This window comes from Hypanus sabinus, unplaced genomic scaffold, assembly GCF_030144855.1.
Source record: "Hypanus sabinus isolate sHypSab1 unplaced genomic scaffold, sHypSab1.hap1 scaffold_547, whole genome shotgun sequence".
NCBI lineage: Eukaryota > Metazoa > Chordata > Chondrichthyes > Myliobatiformes > Dasyatidae > Hypanus > Hypanus sabinus.
Genome location: NW_026781408.1, coordinates 28,371 through 43,462, shown reverse-complemented (window position 1 = coordinate 43,462; position 15,092 = coordinate 28,371). Strand labels below are relative to the sequence as shown.

The window sequence follows — 15,092 nt, the reverse complement described above, 5'->3', positions numbered from 1 at the left end:
TTTTTAAAAAAAACCCTGCCTCACATTATATCTATTGCTGCTGAATCCGTAACATATATATGGGGGTATATCCGGGATTAACCATTTTTGTGTTTACATGTTTGTTCTATTTTGAATCGGTGTTTTGGAAAAGGGGAATACTGGATTCTTTTGTCTGATTGGCTTGTGAGTGGAATTCGGCAGCAATGAATATTGTTGAGTTTCTGGCTTTGCCAGAGTTATTAGCGAAGGTGAAAAAAACTGAGGTGTCTGAGATAGCTAGTAGATTGGAACTTAAAGGTATTTCAAGGTCTACATCAAAGGCTCTAATACAGAGAAAAATCACATCAGACTATGTGGATTCGGGTGATTTTGATGAACCCACTTTAGAGCTGTTTCCAATAAGTAATCTAGAGATGCAGTTGCAACTCGAACAAATGAAGTTGGAACAAAGTAAAGCAGAATTGGAGCGTTATAGGTCAAAAGCTGAAAATAAAAAGAGGGAATTTGAATATGCGATGGCGGAATTAAGGTCTGAGAATCAGTCTTCTGGTTCTAGAAAACCGTTTGTTGTTAGTCAAGAAATTAAATTGGTCCCTCCACTTAGTGAAACAGAAATAGAAAACAGATTTCAGAGTAGCCGAAAGATAAATGGTCAGTGTTGTTGCAGAGTGTACTTAAAGGCAAAGCACAACAAGTTTATATAGCTTTAACTGCTGCGCAAGCACTTGATTATGATATTGTGAAACAGCAGATTTTGAAAGCATACAAATTGGTCCCAGAAGCATATAGAGAAAGATTCAGAAGTTTGAAGAAGTCTGTGGAAAAAACTTGTGGAATTTGCCTATGATAAAGCTGTGCGTTTTGAGAGATGGCTTTCCTCTTTGTAAATGGGGACTGTAATAAATTGAAAGAACTGATTTTAATGGAGGAAGTTAAACAAAGCATCCCTGTTGAAGTAAATACCTACTTAAATGAGAGGGATATTGATACATTGCAGGACTCTGGTAGATTAGCTGATGAGTATGTTTTAATCCATAAGAATAAATTTCCTTGGGGCAGAATTTATAAGAGGAAAAATAACACGGAGATTCAAGGTAAACCAGAAATTAAATTACTAGGTAATGAGAAAGGTAAAGAGGAAGGAAATCCTGTGAAGGAAAGACAGTTTGGTCCTATTTGTAACTATTGTAAGAAACCTGGCCATGTAATAGCAAACTGTTTCCGATTGAAAAAGAAAGAGAAAGAAGCAGTCCAAGATGCTTGCATGCAACATACTGAAACACCTGTAAATTACAGGTTTTGACAAACACAAATGAAGTTTTGTTAGTCTGACCAAATTAAAGGTGGATATGATCATTTTATAACTGAAGGGTTTGTATCCTTGAAAGAAGGGTCTACTCCAGTGCCAATAAAAGTCTCAATCACTGATGTTAGACAGTGTATTGAAGTTTAATGATGAGGTAAATTATATATGAGGTGTTGGGAGTGCCTTTATGCCTGTACATTTGCATAAAGTAAGGGTTAGTTACAGGACTTGTTAAAGTAGGATTACAGCCTAGCTTACCTGTGAAGGATATTTCTTTATTGTTAGGTAATGACTTGGCAGGTGGACAAGTTTTTCCTGAAGTGCATTTGACAATGGAGTCAGAGGAACCAGAGTTGAATTCTAACACAGATTCTTCCTGTGTTGTGACTAGAGCTGTGGCTAAAAAGATTGATGTGCAGAATGAGGTTGTTACTCATGACTGTTCATCTCAGGATTCGAGTTTTGAGGATGTGTCAGAGACTTTCTTACCTTCATTGTTTGAACAAGATTCTTGCAGTAAGTCTGACTATGAAGATTTATCTCTGTCTCGCAAGGGGATGATAGCAGAGTAGAGTAGAGACCCTGAGATTATAAGATTAAGAGAACAAGCTCTACCAGATGTTGAAATTGAGAAGGTGCCAGTAGGATATTACTTTGAAAAAGGAGTGTTGATGAGGAAGTGGAGACCACCTACAGTTCCTGCAAGTGATGAATGGAATATTGTTTACCAGGTAGTTGTCCTGAAGGTTTATCAAAATGAGATATTTACTTTAGCTCATAGTGTGCCCTTAGGTGGACATCAAGGGGTAAGGAAAACTGTGGACAAGATTTTAAAACATTTTTACTGGCCTGGTCTAAGAAAAGATTAGGCGATGTTTTGTAAAACATGCAATACTTGTCAGATTGTGGGTAAACCAAATCTAGTTACACCAGTGGCTCCATTACAACCTATTCCAACATTTGGTGAACCATTTTTTAACGTTATTATAGATTGTGTCGGTCCATTACCAAAAACAAAAACTGGTTATCAGTATTTGTTGACTATCATGTGTACTTCGTCTAGGTTTCCAGAGGCAGTACCACTTAGGAATATAGCAGCTAAAACTGTGATAAAGGCGCTTATAAAATTCTTTACTTATTTTGGATTACCTAAGGAAAGACAATCTGATGAAGGCAGTAATTTTATGTCCGGATTGTTTCAACAGATAGTTTATAAATTGGGAGCTAAGCAAATTACTTCATCTGCATACCATCCAGAGTGGCAAGGTGCCTTGGAGAGGTTTCATTCTACCCTCAAGAATATGATTAGGACATTTTGTGTGGAAAATGAAAGTGACTGGGATGAGGGTATAAACTTACTTTTATTTGCAGTAAGGGAATCGGTGCAGGAATCATTAGGTTTCAGTCCATTTGAACTTGTACTTGGGCATAGAGTTAGAGGACCTTTAGCTTTATTAAAAGAACAGTGGATTAGTAAGGAAGTACACACTAATTTGTTGGACTATGTTTTGAAATTTAAGGACAGGTTACATAAAGCTTGTAGCTTAGCCAAGGAAAATTTAAAATTGGCAAGGAGAAAATGAAAACTTGTTACGATAAAGAAGCTAAGATGCGGATATTTAAACCTGCAAATAAGATGCTGGTTCTTTTCCCAGTGCAAACAAATCCTTTACCAGCTTGATTTCATGGTCTTTATGAAATTGTGTCTAAAATCAATGATGTGGATTACGTGATTAAAAACTCCAGATCGTAGAAGCCCAACACAACTGTGCCATATAAATATGATAAAACCATATTATGAGAAACATTCTGCTACTGTGACTGTTGTGGTTAATGATAATGAGTCTGATCTAAATAGGAACATGATAGATGATTCATCTGAATTTCATTCTAAATCCAACATTGTTTCTGTCAGGTTACCAAGCTCAACCATTCTGGAAAATATTGATGATAAATTAGCACATTTACAGCCAGAGCAGAAACAGCAGATGAAGAAATTAATTTTTAAATATAAGGATTTGTTTCCAGACGTTCCGAGAAGGACTACTATAGCTTCACATTATGTAGATGTTGGAGATGCCAAACCCATTAAACAACACCATTATAGGATGAACATAGAAAAATGTGAACTTGCTGAGAAAGAAATTAAATATATGTTGGAGAATAATATTATTAGGCCTTCTAAATCGAATTGGAGTTCACCCTGTGTTGTGGTGTCAAAACCAGACGATAGTATTAGGTTTTGTACGGACTATAGGAAGGTGAATGCGGTAATGAAAACAGATGCATATCCAATTCCTAGAGTAGATGATTGTGTAGATAAAGTTGGAAATGCAAAGTTCCTTACAAAGATTGATTTATTGAAAGGGTATTGGTGTGTACAACTAATGGACAGAGGTAGAGAGATTTCTGCATTTGTAACTCCACCTGGGCTATATGAATATAATGTTCTTCCATTTGGGATGAAGAATGCCCCAGGTACTTTCCAGAGGATGATTAACTCTGTGATTCAGTGATTGAAAGATACAGATGCTTATATTGATGATTTAGTGACAGGAAATGATACTTGGGAAACACACATTACTGCGGTGGAGAAATTGTTTGAAAGGCTTTCAAAAGCTAACTTAACTATTAATTTAGCTAATGGTGAATTTGGACATGCCACTGTGACTTACCTTGGTTATGTTGTGGGTCATGGTAAGGTAGCTTCTGTTCAGGCAAAAGTTCAGGCAATTTCAGAGATTCCCACTCCAACGGGAAAAAAAAACTCTCAGGAGATTCTTGGGAATGGTAGGATATTATCGAAATTGTTTAAAGAATTTTGCAAATGTTGCCCTTCCATTAACTAACCTTTTGAAGAAGATTGAGAAGTTTGTGTGGACAGTGCCTTTTCAAGAAGCATTTGAGAAATTGAAAACTATGACATGTCAACAACCTGTGCTCAAGGCACCTGACTTTGAAAAACCTTTTTCATTAACTGTAGATGCTAGTGATGAGGCTGCAGAAGCAGTTTTAATGGAAAGGAATGAGGGTGATGAGGTTGATCATCCAGTAGCTTACTTTTCTAAGAAGTTTAATAAGCATCAAAGAAACTATTCGACAATAGAGAAGGAATTGTTATCTCTTGTTTTAGCTTTAGAACATTTTGATGTATATGTTAGTACAACTCAAAAAACACTTATTGTTTACACTGATCATAATCCGTTAGTGTTTCTGTGTAAGATGAAAAACAAAAACAGAAGGTTATTAAATTGGAATTTGATGTTACAAGAGTACAATATTGTGATAACTCATATTAAAGGTAAGGATAAAGTGGTTGCTGATTGTCTATCTAGATGTTGATTGTACAATGTAATTTTTTTATGGAGTGATTTTTTTAAACAATTGTAACACCTACTGTATTGGAAGTTATAAGATGCTATATCATAATACTCTGTGTACTGTGTATATTATAAAATATATATATATTTTTGTAAATAATTGTTAAAATTTTGTTCTTATCAGAATAATATTTTTTTTGGAGGGAGGTGTACAAGATACGTGGCTATCTTGTACTTGTCACGTGACAGTGGTGTTGAAGATATGGTGGACTTAAGATAATGGTCTTGTGATGGTGGAGTGACATCACTTTCCTGACAGTAGAGGTCATGTGACAGGTGTTTTTTTTACATGGTATAAAAGGAGGACCCCTCCCTGTGAGGAGGGGCAGTTCGTGGTTGGATTTGCAATTTTGACTCCATGCGTAGTCCAATAGTATGATGCAGTTTGGTTGAAAGGTGGAGTTTTATTTAATGCCTAAAGTTTAAAATGTCATTGCCGGCAGTTTCATTACAATGCCGCCAGTTAAAAATCAGTGGAGAGTGAAGATCGGAGTTTGGGAGTTAAAAGATCGAGGGAAGTCGATTTCGACGGTGAAACAGTTTCGAGCTGGTTTGATCCTCATTCAGCAGGAATCCGTTGGCTGTCCCCGTGTTAACCCCTGCACATATTAGCAGAAAGGGTTGGGTACAGTTTTGTAAAGGAAAGGTCAGTGCCTTTAAGCCGTTTCATTTTCATCTTCATAAATTCTCCGGGAAAAGTATAGTTCGACTGGGAACTGCAGCAACACGACGTGAAACAGAATTTAAATCATCTAAAAAGTCTCTCCTTTAATGGACTGTAAGCATTTTGAACTTTTGCAGTACTGCTTTGAAGAACTGTTTTTGCAACATCGCTTTAGGAACTGTTTTCGCTTTATTCCTTTCAGAACTGTTCAAGCTGCCGCATAGCAGCTGATTTCCGGTTACGTTAGTTGTTTGTTTACTTTTGGCAGTTTGTTTTTCAGTGTTTAATAATGTTTTATTTGTTATAAAAAAAAAACCCTGCCTCACTTATATTTATTGTTGATGAATCCGTAACACCATCTAAGTCCTTAAAATACCGCATTGGATTCACCTCTACAACCATCACTGCCAATGCATTCCATGCACCCACCCCTCTCTGTGTGAAAACGTACCCCTGACATCCACCTTGTACCTACTTCCAAGCACCTTAATGCTCCCTATTGTGAGGCAAAAGCCTCTGGCTATCGGCATAAGCAAAGCATCTCATCTCATCCACCTCTGTCAGGTCACCCTCTCATCCTGCATTGCTTCAAGGAGAAAATCCCAAGTTCACTCAACCTATTCTCATCAGGCATGTTCTCCAATCCAGGCAACATCCCAGTAAATCTCCTCTGCGCTCTCTCTATAGCCTCCTTATCATTTCCTATAGTGAGGTGAGCAGAAGTGAACACAGTAATCCCAAGTAGAGTCCAATCAAGGTCTTAGAACAGATCCCAACGGAACAGTCATCCATGCAGAATATGAACCATCAACAACCGAACTATGCATTCTGTGGGCATTCCAATTCTGGATCCACAAAGCAAGGTCTCCTTGGACCCCATCCCTCATTATTTTCTGAATGAGCTCTCCATGGGGAACCTTAGCTAACCTCTTACTGCTATCCATATACAGTACTTCCACTGCTCTACTTTCATCAATGTGCTTTGCTACATCCTCAAAGAATTCAGTCAGGTTCCAAGGCATGACCTGCCCTTGGCAAAGCCGTGCTGACTATCCTGAAGCAGATTATGTCCCTCCAAGTGCTCATAAAACTTGCGTCTCCGGATCTTCTCCAAAGCTTGCCCACCACTGAAGTAAGAATAACTGGACTGTCTCGACTCCCTTTCTTGAACAAGAGAGCAACCTTTACAACCTTCTCCCCACATAATTGATGATGCAAAGATCATCTTCAGAGGCTTAGTAATCTCCTCACTTGATTTATACAGTAGCATGGAGTATATCTCGTTCAGTCCTGGTGACTTATCGAACTTAATACCTCTCAAAAGATCCAGCACATCCTCTTTCTTAAATTCTGTGCACTCAAGTGTTTCAGTCCGCTGTAAGTCATCCCCACAACTTCCAAGGTCTCTTTCACTTGTGAATAATGAAGCAAAGTATTCATTATGTACATCAGAATGTTTTAAATGATCGGCTGATTGAGAAACATCTGTTGAGAATGTAGCGGTGAACTCTAACCAAACCAAGTTGCCGTTATTAGCGACCCCACGGATTTGTTATCTTTGCATGGTGTCCCCTCTGCTCCCGTGATGATTGTTACAAATGTCGGTGATATGTATTCGATCCGTTATTAGCAATCAGCAAATGTACAATCTTGAAGCGATGAATCTGAAGTGTAGCCAAGTGTAGGTTCAGCATATTTGAGAGGATAATAACAAAATATATGATATCCATCAGTCCCCAGCTGTGTACTGCATGGAACAAAGCACAAACATGTAACTGATTCCCTTCGCATTTACCACACCCCGAATGATGCGAACAGTTACCATAAAAAAAATCATAAATACACAATACAGATAGGGAACAGATACACAGGCTCAGCACTGATACCAGGTCTTCCACCTGAAATATTCACATACTGTCTGTCTTGTTGAATAATTCCAGCATTTTGTTTTATTTATCTCAAAAGCTTCTTTTCCCAGCTTGCTGTTTTCGATGTATGGCAGGTCTACATTCTGCTTAACAAGGTGCCATGTAACTATCTGATATTAGCCAGGTGATAAGTTCAAAGAAATCTTGACTGAGTTTAGGTGATAAAAATGGTCTTAAAGTCCTGCAGGAGAAAATGTCGTGGTTCAGGACAAGATGTCATGATGTTATTTGTGACATTGCATTGTTCGAGATGTCAGTGATTCTATGTAGACTCAAAGCATATATTGCCAGAAGCGTCAATCCCAGATGATGTTAAACTGAAAAGAGAAGAATAGATGTTCCACACTGCGGTAACACTTGTCCATTACTCACCACAACACCACCAGTGGTAGGAGGACAAAGTCCATACACTCCATAGTTTTAGTCTGCTGTAAGTCATCCCCACAATTGTCAAGGTCATTCTGTCGAGAATGTAGCGGTGGGATTCAACCAAGCAAATCTGCCATTGTTGGCGCCATCCGCGGATTTGTCATACTTGCAAGACGTGCCCTCAGCTCCAATAATGATTGTTACAAAAGTAGGGCCTATGTATTGGGTACTTTATTAGTAATCAGCAAACATACAATCTCGAAGCGATGAAACTGCACTGTACCCAAGTGTAAGTTCAGTGTATCTGAGTGGATAATAACAACATATATTACGTTCATCAGTCCCCAGCTGTGTACTACAGTGAACAAAGCACAAATATGTAACTGATTCCCTTTGCATTTACTACAACCCCAGTGATGCAACATTACCATAAAAAGTATCATAAATACACAATGCAGGATGCAATGCTGATAGAGAACAGATACATGGCTCCTACACTCAGGCTCAGCTCTGAAACAGGGTCTTCCATTTGAAATATTAACATGCTCACTGTCTTGTTGAATAATTCCATCATTTTGTTTCATTTATTTTGATGATTAATCCCAACTGGCAGTTTTGGACGTGTGACTTGTCAACATTGTGTTTAACAAGGTGTCATATAACTAACTATCTGATAATAGCCAGGTGATATGCTCAAAGAAATATTAATCAAGTTTTGGTGCTAATAATGGTCTTGAAATCCTGCAGAAAGAACGATAGTTGTTCAGGGCAAAATGTCACGATGCTATGTGTGACATTGCGTTGTTCAGGTTGTCAGTGTGTTATTCTTTCGATACAAATCATATATTGACATTGGTGTCAATGCCAGGTGATGTTAAAATGAAAGGAGACGGTGAGAATCAGGTGTGACTGAGAAATCTGTATAATCCAGTGACGAGAGGAATAGAAGCCTGATCGTCAGCAGAAATGATTCAGCCCACACTGCTGGAACAGTTGTCCATTACTCATCACAGCGCCACCAGTGGTAGGAGGACCAAGGCAATGGGTGCTGTCTGTTCAACCTGGCTTGCCATTCCGGAGACTCATCACTCCCGGTCCAGGACACAAGATTGGTTCCTAAAAGGGAATTGCCTGTAATATAGTGAGTAGATAACCCTGGAGAATCCTATCCCAATCTATGTTCCATGGAGAGATCGGAAATGGACATTGTGTGACTGTGGGTGGACGGGCACAGGTGGATCCGGCCATGTCAAGGTTTCAGTGGACAGACCCAAGATGTTTGGAATTCCTTGCCTCAGTTTAAAACCAAAACAGTGTTCTCTTTTAAACCCCAGTGATTGTTTGATCCTCCTGTTATTTTTTTTGTTACAGAGCAGCAAAAACTGATCACATCTGTCCTCAAAATGAGTCAAGGTTCGAGCAGTGGAGGAGCTCCAGTGACATCAACATCGGGAAAGGACACAGGTATTTTGGTGAATTATTTTAATTTATAAATTACTGATTCTGGGTTTAATTCAACGTCGGCAATTCACAAAATGTTTGTGAAAAACTGAGCAGAGAGATGAGAGAGAGTTAACATCTCTGGGGAAACGGTCACTTGTGGAAGGAAACAGTCACTTGTGTCTGCTCTTGCTCCTCTAACAGATTATGATGCACATTAAAGTAGCGAGATTCTACATAACACAAGATATTCTGCAGATGCTGATCAGTTTGAGCAACACACACAAAATATTGGCGGAACTCAGCAGGTCAGGCAGCAACCATGGAGAGGAATAGACATTTGACGTTTTGGATCAGGACCACAAGGAATAGAAAGTAGTGTGACAGTATCTGGAATTACAGTTCCTTCATTTCCAGTCCGATGAAGGGCCTTGGCCCGAAACGTTTATTGTTTATTCTCCTCCATAGATGCTGCCTGACCTGCTGAGCTCCCCAGCATTTTGTGAGTTATTCCAGAGATTGTCTGAGGAAGGGGTTGACCGGGCAGGCAGACAGTAACCCAGAGCAAAGCGGTGGTGATGGACAGTATCAGGAGAGTGATAGTGATGGGTTACTATATTCACCCAGGAATAAGCAGAGTCCTTTGAAAACAGAGAGTATATTAACAGAGACAAGAAAGAGCAGCCTTCAACAGATGGAACACCCCAGCCCGAGTCCGTTTCAGACCGGGATCTGACACCGCACTGCGCCCCCTCCTGCCTGCTGTCACATGACACATCATTCCCAGCCCAGGACACAAGAATGGTTCCTTAAAGGGAATTGCTGTAATATAGTGAGTAGATACCCTGGAGAATTCAGGCACAGTGTACAATCCATGGATAGTGTGGAAATGGACATTGTGTGACTGTGGGAGGACCAGGCAATGTCACGGCTTCAGTGGACAAGCCCAATATGTTTGGAAGTGTTTGCCTCCGTTTAAAAACAAAACGGTGTTCTCCTTAAACCCCAGTGAATGTTTGACCCTCGTTTTTGTTTGTTTCAGAACTGATCACACCTGTCCTCAAAATGGGTCAAGGTGCAAGCAGTGGAGGAGTTCCAGTGATGTCAACATCGGGAAATGATACAGGTATGCTGGCGAGTTATTTTAATTTATAAATACTCTGCTCATTCTGTGTCTGGGTTTAATTCAATATTGGCAATTCAGAAAACATTGGTGAAAACTGAACAGAGATGAGAAAGAGAGTCAACATCTCTGGGGAAAACACAGTCACACGTGGAAGGAGTACAGTTACCGTCTGCTCCTGCTCCTCTGACAGATTGTGATGCACATTCAAATAGCGAGTTACTCCAGAAGACAAGACATTCTGCAGATGCTGAAAGTTTTGGGCAACACAAAGACACACAAAAGATTTGCAGAACTCAGCAGGTCAGGCAGCATCCATGGACAGGAATAAAAATGTGACATTTTGGATCAGGACCACGAGGAATAGAAATTAGTGTGACAATATCTCAAATTTCTGTCCCCTAATTTCCAGTCCGATGAAGGTCCTTGGCCCGAAACGTTGATTGTTTTTTCTCCTCCATAGATGCTGCCTGAGCTGCAGAGTACCTCCAGCATTTTGTGAGATATTCCAGAGATTTGCTGAGGAAGGGATTGACCAGGCAGGCTGACAGTAACCCTGAGCAAGGTGGTGGTGATGGGCAGTACCAGGACAGTCATGGTGATGTGTTACTATATTCCCAGGGATAAGCAGAGACTTTTGCAAAGAGAGATATATTCAAGGGGACAAGAAAAAGCAGCCCTCAACAGATGGAACACCCCAACCCAAGCCCGGCCCACACTGCTGTCACGTGTGCGTTCCCCACACCAGGATATGACATCACGTGTGCACTTCATTACATCAAACTGGCGCTGAGACTGTTGAGCTTTACCGCCAAAGGTAACAATTACCTGAACCACCCAACCCACCACACAGTCAACAGAGGAGTTACACTCTTCCCATTGGTGACATCATTTTCCCGCCAGTAGAGGTCATATGACAGTTTTTTTTTACAGGGTATAAAAGGAGGACCCCTCCCTGTGAGGAGGGGCAGTTCGTGGCTGGATTTGCCATTTTGACTCCATGCCACTGCGTGGTCCAATATTATGATGCAGTTTGGTTGAAAGGTGGGGTTTTATTTAAAGCCTAAAGTTTAAAAGTTCATTGCTGGCAGTTTCGTTACAATGCTGCCAGGTAAAAATTAGTGGAGAGTGAAGATCAGATTTCAGGAGTTAAAAGATCGAGGGAAGTCAGTTTCAATGGTGAAACAGGTTCGACCTTGTTTGATCCTCATTCGGAAGGAATCCATTGGCTGTGCCCGTGTTAACCCCTGCACATATTAGCAGAAAGGGTTGGGTACAGTTTTGTAAAGGAAAGGTCAGTGCCTCTAAGCCATTTCATTTTCACCTTCGTAAATTCTCCAGGAAAAATATAGTTCGACTGGAAACCTCAGCAACACGACGTGAAAGAGAATTTAAATTGTCTAAAACGTCTCTCCTTTAATGGACTGCAAGCACTTTGAACTTCTGCAGTACTACTTTGAAGAACTGTTTTTGCAACATTGCTTTAAGAACTGTTTTCGCTTTATTCCTTTAAGAACTGTTTAAACTGCAGCACAGCAGCTGATTTCCAGTTACGTTAGATGTTTGTTGCTTTTGGGGGTTTGTTTTTCAGTGTTTAATACATTTTTTATTTGTTATTTTTAAAAAAAACCCTGCCTCACATTATATCTATTGCTGCTGAATCCGTAACATATATATGGGGGTATATCCGGGATTAACCATTTTTGTGTTTACATGTTTGTTCTATTTTGAATCGGTGTTTTGGAAAAGGGGAATACTGGATTCTTTTGTCTGATTGGCTTGTGAGTGGAATTCGGCAGCAATGAATATTGTTGAGTTTCTGGCTTTGCCAGAGTTATTAGCGAAGGTGAAAAAAACTGAGGTGTCTGAGATAGCTAGTAGATTGGAACTTAAAGGTATTTCAAGGTCTACATCAAAGGCTCTAATACAGAGAAAAATCACATCAGACTATGTGGATTCGGGTGATTTTGATGAACCCACTTTAGAGCTGTTTCCAATAAGTAATCTAGAGATGCAGTTGCAACTCGAACAAATGAAGTTGGAACAAAGTAAAGCAGAATTGGAGCGTTATAGGTCAAAAGCTGAAAATAAAAAGAGGGAATTTGAATATGCGATGGCGGAATTAAGGTCTGAGAATCAGTCTTCTGGTTCTAGAAAACCGTTTGTTGTTAGTCAAGAAATTAAATTGGTCCCTCCACTTAGTGAAACAGAAATAGAAAACAGATTTCAGAGTAGCCGAAAGATAAATGGTCAGTGTTGTTGCAGAGTGTACTTAAAGGCAAAGCACAACAAGTTTATATAGCTTTAACTGCTGCGCAAGCACTTGATTATGATATTGTGAAACAGCAGATTTTGAAAGCATACAAATTGGTCCCAGAAGCATATAGAGAAAGATTCAGAAGTTTGAAGAAGTCTGTGGAAAAAACTTGTGGAATTTGCCTATGATAAAGCTGTGCGTTTTGAGAGATGGCTTTCCTCTTTGTAAATGGGGACTGTAATAAATTGAAAGAACTGATTTTAATGGAGGAAGTTAAACAAAGCATCCCTGTTGAAGTAAATACCTACTTAAATGAGAGGGATATTGATACATTGCAGGACTCTGGTAGATTAGCTGATGAGTATGTTTTAATCCATAAGAATAAATTTCCTTGGGGCAGAATTTATAAGAGGAAAAATAACACGGAGATTCAAGGTAAACCAGAAATTAAATTACTAGGTAATGAGAAAGGTAAAGAGGAAGGAAATCCTGTGAAGGAAAGACAGTTTGGTCCTATTTGTAACTATTGTAAGAAACCTGGCCATGTAATAGCAAACTGTTTCCGATTGAAAAAGAAAGAGAAAGAAGCAGTCCAAGATGCTTGCATGCAACATACTGAAACACCTGTAAATTACAGGTTTTGACAAACACAAATGAAGTTTTGTTAGTCTGACCAAATTAAAGGTGGATATGATCATTTTATAACTGAAGGGTTTGTATCCTTGAAAGAAGGGTCTACTCCAGTGCCAATAAAAGTCTCAATCACTGATGTTAGACAGTGTATTGAAGTTTAATGATGAGGTAAATTATATATGAGGTGTTGGGAGTGCCTTTATGCCTGTACATTTGCATAAAGTAAGGGTTAGTTACAGGACTTGTTAAAGTAGGATTACAGCCTAGCTTACCTGTGAAGGATATTTCTTTATTGTTAGGTAATGACTTGGCAGTTGGACAATTTTTTCCTGAAGTGCATTTGACAATGGAGTCAGAGGAACCAGAGATGAATTCTAACACAGATTCTTCCTGTGTTGTGACTAGAGCTGTGGCTAAAAAGATTGATGTGCAGAATGAGGTTGTTACTCATGACTGTTCATCTCAGGATTCGAGTTTTGAGGATGTGTCAGAGACTTCCTTACCTTCATTGTTTGAACAAGATTCTTGCAGTAAGTCTGACTATGAAGATTTATCTCTGTCTCGCAAGGGGATGATAGCAGAGCAGAGTAGAGACCCTGAGATTATAAGATTAAGAGAACAAGCTCTACCAGATGTTGAAATTGAGAAGGTGCCAGTAGGATATTGCTTTGAAAAAGGAGTGTTGATGAGGAAGTGGAGACCACCTACAGTTCCTGCAAGTGATGAATGGAATATTGTTTACCAGGTAGTTGTCCTGAAGGTTTATCGAAATGAGATATTTACTTTAGCTCATAGTGTGCCCTTAGGTGGACATCAAGGGGTAAGGAAAACTGTGGACAAGATTTTAAAACATTTTTACTGGCCTGGTCTAAGAAAAGATTAGGCGATGTTTTGTAAAACATGCAATACTTGTCAGATTGTGGGTAAACCAAATCTAGTTACACCAGTGGCTCCATTACAACCTATTCCAACATTTGGTGAACCGTTTTTTAACGTTATTATAGATTGTGTCGGTCCATTACCAAAAACAAAAACTGGTTATCAGTATTTGTTGACTATCATGTGTACTTCGTCTAGGTTTCCAGAGGCAGTACCACTTAGGAATATAGCAGCTAAAACTGTGATAAAGGCGCTTATAAAATTCTTTACTTATTTTGGATTACCTAAGGAAATACAATCTGATGAAGGCAGTAATTTTATGTCCGGATTGTTTCAACAGATAGTTTATAAATTGGGAGCTAAGCAAATTACTTCATCTGCATACCATCCAGAGTGGCAAGGTGCCTTGGAGAGGTTTCATTCTACCCTCAAGAATATGATTAGGACATTTTGTGTGGAAAATGAAAGTGACTGGGATGAGGGTATAAACTTACTTTTATTTGCAGTAAGGGAATCGGTACAGGAATCATTAGGTTTCAGTCCATTTGAACTTGTACTTGGGCATAGAGTTAGAGGACCTTTAGCTTTATTAAAAGAACAGTGGATTAGTAAGGAAGTACACACTAATTTGTTGGACTATGTTTTGAAATTTAAGGACAGGTTACATAAAGCTTGTAGCTTAGCCAAGGAAAATTTAAAATTGGCAAGGAGAAAATGAAAACTTGTTACGATAAAGAAGCTAAGATGCGGATATTTAAACCTGCAAATAAGGTGCTGGTTCTTTTCCCAATGCAAACAAATCCTTTACCAGCTTGATTTCATGGTCTTTATGAAATTGTGTCTAAAATCAATGATGTGGATTACGTGATTAAAAACTCCAGATCGTAGAAGCCCAACACAACTGTGCCATATAAATATGATAAAACCATATTATGAGAAACATTCTGCTACTGTGACTGTTGTGGTTAATGATAATGAGTCTGATCTAACTAGGAACATGATAGATGATTCATCTGAATTTCATTCTAAATCCAACATTGTTTCTGTCAGGTTACCAAGCTCAACCATTCTGGAAAATATTGATGATAAATTAGCACATTTACAGCCAGAGCAGAAACAGCAGATGAAGAA

General features: G+C 39.1%; 1 protein-coding gene across 5 annotated transcripts in view; it reads left to right on the top strand.

The window, feature by feature from the left end:
• Window positions 1-15,092, top strand: part of LOC132389361 (uncharacterized) — a 79,186-nt gene that overhangs the window by 39,887 nt on the left and 24,207 nt on the right. For all 5 annotated transcript variants that reach the window (XM_059961880.1, XM_059961876.1, XM_059961878.1 and 2 more), the window contains 2 exons: window positions 9,001-9,093; window positions 10,112-10,195. In XM_059961880.1, coding sequence (XP_059817863.1) covers window positions 9,001-9,093; window positions 10,112-10,195 — 177 coding nt within the window. The remainder of the gene's footprint in view (window positions 1-9,000; window positions 9,094-10,111; window positions 10,196-15,092) is intronic.